This window comes from Ostrinia furnacalis, unplaced genomic scaffold, assembly GCF_004193835.3.
Source record: "Ostrinia furnacalis isolate ACB-3 unplaced genomic scaffold, ASM419383v2 OfSCF4122, whole genome shotgun sequence".
NCBI classification, from domain to species: Eukaryota; Metazoa; Arthropoda; class Insecta; order Lepidoptera; family Crambidae; genus Ostrinia; species Ostrinia furnacalis.
Window position 1 is genome coordinate 1,073,708 of NW_021134361.1, and position 8,067 is coordinate 1,081,774.

The 8,067-nt window shown below is 36.3% G+C and overlaps 1 protein-coding gene across 2 annotated transcripts in view; it reads left to right on the forward strand.

The window, feature by feature from the left end:
* Positions 1-4,303, forward strand: part of aif (apoptosis-inducing factor) — a 29,482-nt gene extending 25,179 nt beyond the window's left edge. For both annotated transcript variants that reach the window (XM_028312937.1, XM_028312938.1), the window contains exons 15-17: positions 1,129-1,252; positions 3,773-3,897; positions 4,209-4,303. In XM_028312937.1, the coding sequence (XP_028168738.1) occupies positions 1,129-1,252; positions 3,773-3,897; positions 4,209-4,224 (265 nt within the window). In that variant the 3' untranslated portion in view covers positions 4,225-4,303. The remainder of the gene's footprint in view (positions 1-1,128; positions 1,253-3,772; positions 3,898-4,208) is intronic.
* Positions 4,304-8,067: the final 3,764 nt, after the last annotated feature.

Genomic DNA, 8,067 nt, shown 5'->3' on the forward strand with positions numbered 1-8,067 from the left:
TTAGTAAGCCTACCATAAAACCGAACGTCCACCGCCGGCTAAACTAAGTTAGTTTAGCTTAGCTCGCATAGTTGAGCCAGTTTTTCATACATGTGCGTCCACCGCAAACTATGCCAGCTAAGCTACGTGAAATGCCCCAGCTAAGTGGAACTAACTTAGCTCGGTTAACTCGACGTTCTAGCACAAACTGACCATCACTTACGTAGTTTTAGCTTATTTATTGGTGAACGGACAACGTAGTTCTAGTTTAGCTTAGCTTAGTTCACAGAGTTTAGTTTTCATTTAGTTTAGCTTAAGTCATTTAAAAGAGTTTAACAACGACCTTCCCATTCGCATTTCATCACAAATTTTAAAAGTAATTTATTTTGGCCCAATTGCAAAATGGTCACACTCGGATAAAAGTTGTTTAACATTTTCAACCTACAAGAAAATATTGTTTCAAGAACTTTAAGGCCCAGAACACACGGTGAAACGCAACTGCATCCGTTGAGAGACCACACATGACGCGACCAGTTGGAAACCGATTTGAACTGGTCAAACTGGTCGCGTCATGTGTGGTCTCTCAACGGAATCTATGGCGGAAACTTAGATGCAACTCAAAAGTAACTAGAAGTTGCAGTTTCGTTGCAGTTGCGTTTTACCGTTTGTTCTGGTCCTAACTCTTAACTGAGTGTGGCCATTTTGTGAATGGGACGGTTTGCATCAAACCTCGTTTTAAGATCGAACTCATGCCTATTTGCGCTCAATAGTTAGCGCTCCTAACGAGTGATAGAACTAAATAATTAAATTAGGAAAAAATTTATAAATCTCGAGAGATGGGATACAAAAAAAAAACAATACTTATATTAATATATTTATTCGAATGGCATTGTTATTTTAATTTCAATTGAAATTGGATCGTAATCAATCGAATCAAATTGTGATAGATCCCCCCTAGTAATCGCAGATTTTTTTTACATTGCGTAAGGCAACCGCTGAAAATCAGCGGCGAGGTGTGCACGCATTTCTCGATTAATGCTGAGCGGGCGCCTTTTTCTCACAAAATATCTACCTTTATTTGTATATTTTAAGTCCTTTATTATTTTTGTTTATTTTGTGTGGAATAAAGATTTTTCTATTCTATTCTAGGAGCGAAGAGTACAAGAACCGGTACAAGCGTGGCCTGGTGTTCTACCTGCGGGACGAGATCGTGGTCGGGATGGTGTTCTGGAACATGCCTCCCATCGACGACAGGAAAGAAGTCGCCACAGAGGTAAGTACACGTCAAAAACGGGACTATTCCCACCTCTCGTTCCCACCACTGCAACTCCTGTGTAGCCAGGATCTACAGCTTGACCGCCATAAAAACCCAACCAATGAAGGTCAAGTTTGTCCCGGGGGAAACTGTCATTGGACCCGCAACGAAATTAACCCATTTAGACCGATAATTATTTTTGTAAATAAAAATTGATTTTTCAGCAAAAACTCACAAAGGGAAGCCTAAAAATCATGAAAAAAATATTTAAAAAAATAATCCATAAATAGGGGGCCGTGGGGAGCCCGTACCATATAGGGTACAGTAGGTCTATAAGCAAGCAAAACATAGTCGTTGTTCAAAGAAGATTTTTATTAATTATTGTATGATATAAAATAAAAATAAAATCACATAATCACTAGTATCACACTTGGCATATCTCGTAACACGTTTTCTGTGATACTAACCATATTTGGTTATTTGTCCTACCTTCTCCGAAGTTAGTGAGGATAGCTGAAGAAGACCTGGCTTCTTCTGGTTTGTTACGTTTAGTGCTATCCATAATCGCATTTAGCAACACGACGATGGAAATTTTGCAAATACTTCGGAGAAAACTCTGAGGGTTATTATTTATATTGACACTATCTTTATCGCCTAAATCTTCGTCAGTCTGATCATCATTAGCGGTCATCTGACAAGACAGCAGTAGAAAAATACCAAGATTGCTTTATGTTTACTGAAATTATCAATTTTTTTATGAGTTGTGGCAATATAGTGAAGCATCAATAGCCTAAAACAAATAAAAATAATAAAAACTAAAAATAAAAATAGCATGATTTTCTCATGCATAGACCTACTGTACCTTATACGGTACACCTATTTTAGACTGGAATAAACCGTATAAAAATAATCTCAATAATATTTTTTTTGTAGTCATGATATCTATTGTACTCTATTTTTTAAATAAAATTGATAAATAAATAACATACTTTACCATGATTAATAAGAAATTATACCTTCTTAAATACATTGTAATTTTTTTTTTGTCTTCTGTCGAGGAATTTCATAAATATTTCCGAAACCACTTGTTAAAACATATTTTTAAATATTTTTATGTAAAATAATAACTTTAAGCTTACTGTCATAATCATTTTTACAAATTAATAACAATTTGGTACTTTGTAATATTTTCAAAAAGATACTGTACCACATAGGGTACGGTAGGGCTAAATGGGTTAATCAGAAGAACGTAAGAGGAGTTCGAAAGTACACGTCACTCAAAAATTTATTTTAACCTGTATTGGCGAAAAGCGTGGGCCACATTGAGCGGATTTTTTTATGCAGAACAAAGCAGGCATCTGACTGCAATCACACCATGTCAAATGAGACACAGTCTAGGATGTTTACGGGCCGTTTCAGGCCTTAACATTTTCATTACGATATCTCTTAGTGAGGACACTTCTAATGCTTCAACCACACCAACGCGTGCAGATCGCGATTACGGCACGGTAATAATATCATACAGTATTGTAACTTCATATAAACCGACGAAACGCGAGTTTTCCTTCGAATTTCAAATCACGGGACGTAGTCGAGATCCAGAAGTTAGGGATGTCGCGAATGTGCCGAACGGACGTCGATGGCCTAGTGTTGAAAATGACTAAGGTGATTGAATTTGACTGACCGTCTTAAACGATCAAATTTGTCAAAAACTAGTCATTAACTGACAGAAATGGTCATTTTCAGTCAGTTCGATTTAAAATGAAAATTATATTGTATAAAACCAGCTTTGGCCCACGATTTCGCTAGTCCGAAATTAAAGTAACAGGTCATTAAGTACTCATTATGATTAGTAGATTCAAAATTATTTTAGTATATTTTTTAAAATTAAATCTACTAATCACAAAACAACACGCATTTTTATCCTATTCCATTCACAAAGTCTTTTGTTCGTCTAAATAAAAAAAAATTACAATCACAAAACTAGATAGAAATTCTTAGTGGACAGATGTAATTTGAATGGGTACCATAAGTGAGCAGCCCTATCGCATGTTGTCATACCGTGACGTACCGCGGGGCTGTTGACATTTATTTCAAAAATATGGCCGAGTTGGAATACTGTATAGATAGTATTACCGTGATTACGGCGCGATCATAGGGAATGACAGGTCGCGTGAACTGTCATGGGTCGCGCGACCTGTCATTGGCCTTTGATCGCGCCGCGAGGGCGATCTGCACACGTTGGTGTGGTTGAAGCATAATTGTTTACATACTTTTTACCTACCACTGGCGTACGAACGATCCGGAAAATATAGTCAGGGACATCACTGTTGTCCCTTTTCAAAATCCCAAATATAAATCTAATAGGTACGGACAGCGCTTGAAACTAGAATATACTATGTGGCTTCCCGAGTAGTTCTTTCTAAGGTGATTTTATGACAAACATATTGTAGCGGCTAGTACATGTTAAAACCACGCTTCTGTAGCCTCTAAAACACGTAGTTGTAGTCCGGTACTGTATCGTTACAACGTTGACAGTTGCTTCGGGCGCGGCCCTCGTACAAGGACATTAATTTGCTCGCGGAGCTGGTCGGCTTTCCGGACACCCAGTGCGTGTACGCATCAGAAGAGGAACTCAAGGAACCCGGCCCTTGTATCAAAAAGTAAACTTCCTTATTTATTATTAGAGCATAGACATGTCGCAGTCGGGTCATTTAATCCGCCGTATTACATTACGGCTAGCCGTTTTCTAAACGGCTACTATAAAATGTGTCAGTTCAACAATTGCGACAGATTATAATTATAACGATAATAAGAATTGGCTCATAAATTGTGCACATTGCTATATCAAAGTATGCTTAACTACTAAGCAAGCATCACTTGCAATTATGTCTACAAATCGCTCGCAAATCAAGTTATATTTCAATTTCAATTCTACGGGGCAACGATTCTTATTTTACGTTTTCTTTTTCAGCTGGCGCGTATTTTAAACGATCCAAGCTAGCTACACCGGTTGTTATTCATTTGGATAAAATTACAATAATGTTTGTATGTTTAATAAAGCGTAACAGTGAAAACAATATCATTTTTATAGTTTCTTTTATTATGCAGTTTTTAATATTCATTTCATCAATTCATAAGCTTTGAATATGCGTATTAAAATTCATATAACTTTATTAGTTATAATTCATATTAATTTCATTAATCTATTAAAATCTAGTGGTGTTGCTGATTGGCATCATCATTATAGATAGTTTTAATGTTTTTAATTTAAATAATTAAGAGACTAACAATTTGCACCTAGTATTAAAATTTTGTATCTTATAATTTCTACGATGTAATTGAATAATCGATATAGATATTTCACTATCGATTACTATCGAGTGGATGCCATTGCCATCCCTAGTACTGTCATGTGTCACTTTTTGCTGTCATGTCATCATTCATTCATTCATCATCATCAGCTTGCTCCACAGCTTGCTCAAAAATCAAATACAACAAAACACAAAACAAAATTATTTAAATCACAGATATGGATATTTAAATAGATTTGGTTGTCTTCAAAGTGTTTATTAAAACTCTGTCTTTAATAATTATGTACAAGCAAGCGTAATTGTGAACTGAAGTTGCTGTATTTGTCTTTCCGATAGTTGCCGAAGTGTTGTCTGGTTAATGTTAACCTATTACTTTTGCAGATTTACTGATGCTTTGTGATTTCTTTCTGAGTTGTAATATATTTGGGGAAACTATTGTGGTCGTTGTTTCATGCAGTCAGCATAATTAAAACTCATTCTTATGTTTATAGGTTAGGAATTCGCATTGTAAAAATGCCTTTGTTGCAACTTTTTGTGTTCGATAGAATTCGTTTCTACTAACGAGGTTATTTCTCTAAAATGTTGGTCAGTTTACGTGGTAAGAGTGTGCATTATGATGTGCTATGATTTGGCTTATAAAATGCCATCTTATCTTATCAATGCCTGATTCTTAGTTATTTTAACTCTCTCTTACAACAATTAACCCCTTTATCTGAAACGTTTTATACTCGTTGTAGGACTACAAAAGCTTAATGTAACTCAAGTCAAAACAGCTTTATAATTTAAGACCGCATTATAGAATTTCGTGAACATAAGAATGTTACTAATCGAACAAAGAGTGAGTTTGTTGCGGCGCTTCTTCTCAGCACTTGCCAAATGTTTGTCTCGAAGCTCTGGTAGGGCAAAAAAAGAATGAGACATGTATAGGCTCCTTAAGAGCATTTGACGAATTGTAAGTACTAATTTAATTAGTCTAAACAAATAAAGATAATTTTGATTTTGAATTTATTAAAAACCAGAGGGTGCCAAATTATTGTAATGTTCAAATTACTGGATTGTACACTTATTTTGCTGTTTCTTCATCCCTTAAACCAAGAATTTAATGGTCAGAGGGTCTTTACTTGTCTCGAATCATTATACTTGAAAAAATTATATTAAGAAAACACATTTTCTTTATCCAATTTTGTTTGTGAGCTTCCTTCGTTATAGCAAAGTGGTATAGAAAATTGCGCACTTACTAACTTAGGTAAAGTCTGATTCTTTTGAAAATCAAAAGATTTGTTTTTAAGTTTCCTCTTTCTTTTCTATAATGAGTTTATTTCTTTTCTTTGTTGATCTTGTTCCACGTTCACACTAATGTTGTTGTGAAAATATTCATAATCTATTACTCAATTTGTTTTTTGTGTCTTTCCAATGTTGGTTGGCCTGTCTATCAAATGAAACAAAAAACAGCCTTAATTAAACATGTTTTGGCTACCAAAATAAATTATGATTTAGTATTAATAATAACAATGGTTTTGCATTTGTGTGGTTTGTCTTAAATCATGCATGATAATGTCTGCCCTTGAAATAGAGTTCACTTAACATGATACCACTGAGGACACACATCACATCCAATGGTTTAATCTTCATTGTCTTCCTTGTCTGAAATGAACCTTGTATTGATATTGTGTGACGTAATATAAATTTAACACAAAGGAATTGTAAGGATGTATGCATAGGGTATAAAATAAATGCCGATTATTATTAGAAACAATTTTTATTAGATGTAATTACGAATCTGATTAATTAGAGTCCAAATTTGTTTTACAGTGACACAAAGCTCTTTCAATTTTGGGCTCTCCAGGCAGAGGCAAAAGTTCTTTGAAATCTCTGATTATATTCGAAGAAGAAACATTGGTGTGTCACTTCTTCACTTGAGTCTTCTATGGCTTTGACGTGGCTAGTGCATATTCACTGATGGTTTGTGCCAGGGTTCGAAAATATCCGATATTTATGATATATATCGGATATTAAGGATATTTTCGAACCCTGGTTTGTGCTATGATGACATCTTCTTTTGTTTGAGTACTTTCCATAATTTCTTCGGGTTCTTAAAATTTGTGATGTATAATAGTATGTCCCTTATGGCTGCTGGCCACCAGGCGCTGTCGAAGGTTTCCCTGTGTATCCAGGAACGCCATAGTGACGATCAGTTTTTGGTCCAAACTGACACTGGAGATACTACAGTCCTCGGAGCTTCTTTAGGGCATGATATGATTATATTGGCGGGTTTTATAACATGCCACTGGCTTATGCCGCCGGGTTTGCCGTCGGCTTACAGACTGCCTTGCCAGTGTGCCGGCGTCCTGGCCGCCGGGTTGGCCGCCGGCCGTGCCACCCGGCATGTGTGGATGCACCATTCTGTTGGAGTATTAAGTAGCTCTCTAGATGACACCTCCGATGGCATGAAGTCGATTTCATTGAACGCATTTGAATTAAATGGGAAGATGCCACATTTCTTGAAAGACGAAGCAATATTATTCGGCGTCACATTTATTAAAGCCTCTTGGTTTATCTAGGTCCCAAAATTTCATAAAAGTAGCTTTAATAGTGTAGGAGGCCTAGGTTTGGTGTGTGGTGGTGTTTAGCCTTCCTACTTTTCAGTGTTGAGGAGAGGTAGTTGAAGTAAAACTCAATTGCTAGTTCAGAAGGGAATAATTTATTGACGAAACAAAGCCATATTTATTTACAAAACTTATGTACAACGAGACTACCTAAGCAACCATACACTTTGACCAATCGCTGTTTGATGTTATATACTTTTCGTCTCGCTCCCACGATGTCTCTCTGTCATCGAGTTTGCGCAGTGTTCGGACCGGAGTGCGGCGCGAGTCTTCTGTCTCGCTCTCACGCTACCTCCTTGTCTGCAGTGATTCGGAATTTATTTTCGTACCTCTTGCTGAGAAGGCCCAGAGCTACATTGTAGCTATCTGCAGTAATAGGCAGATTTTTGATGAGGTCTAAGGCCTCATCACGCAAATACGAACGCAAGTAATAAAACTTTTGAATCTCGTCTAAGGTATTGTCATTGTGAATCATGGAAGTGAAGATATTAATAAAAGGAACGTATTCTGTAAACATGCCATTGAAAGTTTGGATTGTAATTGGCGGTAACTTAGTTATATTATGGTGAGGTGACTTGGAGGCTTGCATGGAGGAAGTTGTCATCTTTTTTTTATTTCTGAGTCTAGCTTTGTTAGAATAGCGAAATAGTTGCTTTCAGTTCTTTCGACGTTTTCGCTGTCATTTTCATTCAAGTACAATATTTCTTGGTTGAGCTTTTCGTACGCTGCGAAAGATGTTACAAGTCTGACACGTTTTGCTTCTAAGATTTCGATTGTATGTGAAGTTAAATCTTGTTCACAAACTTGTAGCAATCTTGTGATCGTACCTTTTAGGTAACCTCGCGAAGCAATTTTCTGTTTTAATCCTTCCTCCATGTTTAAACTTCCTTTTCACCACAATGGATAAACTTCG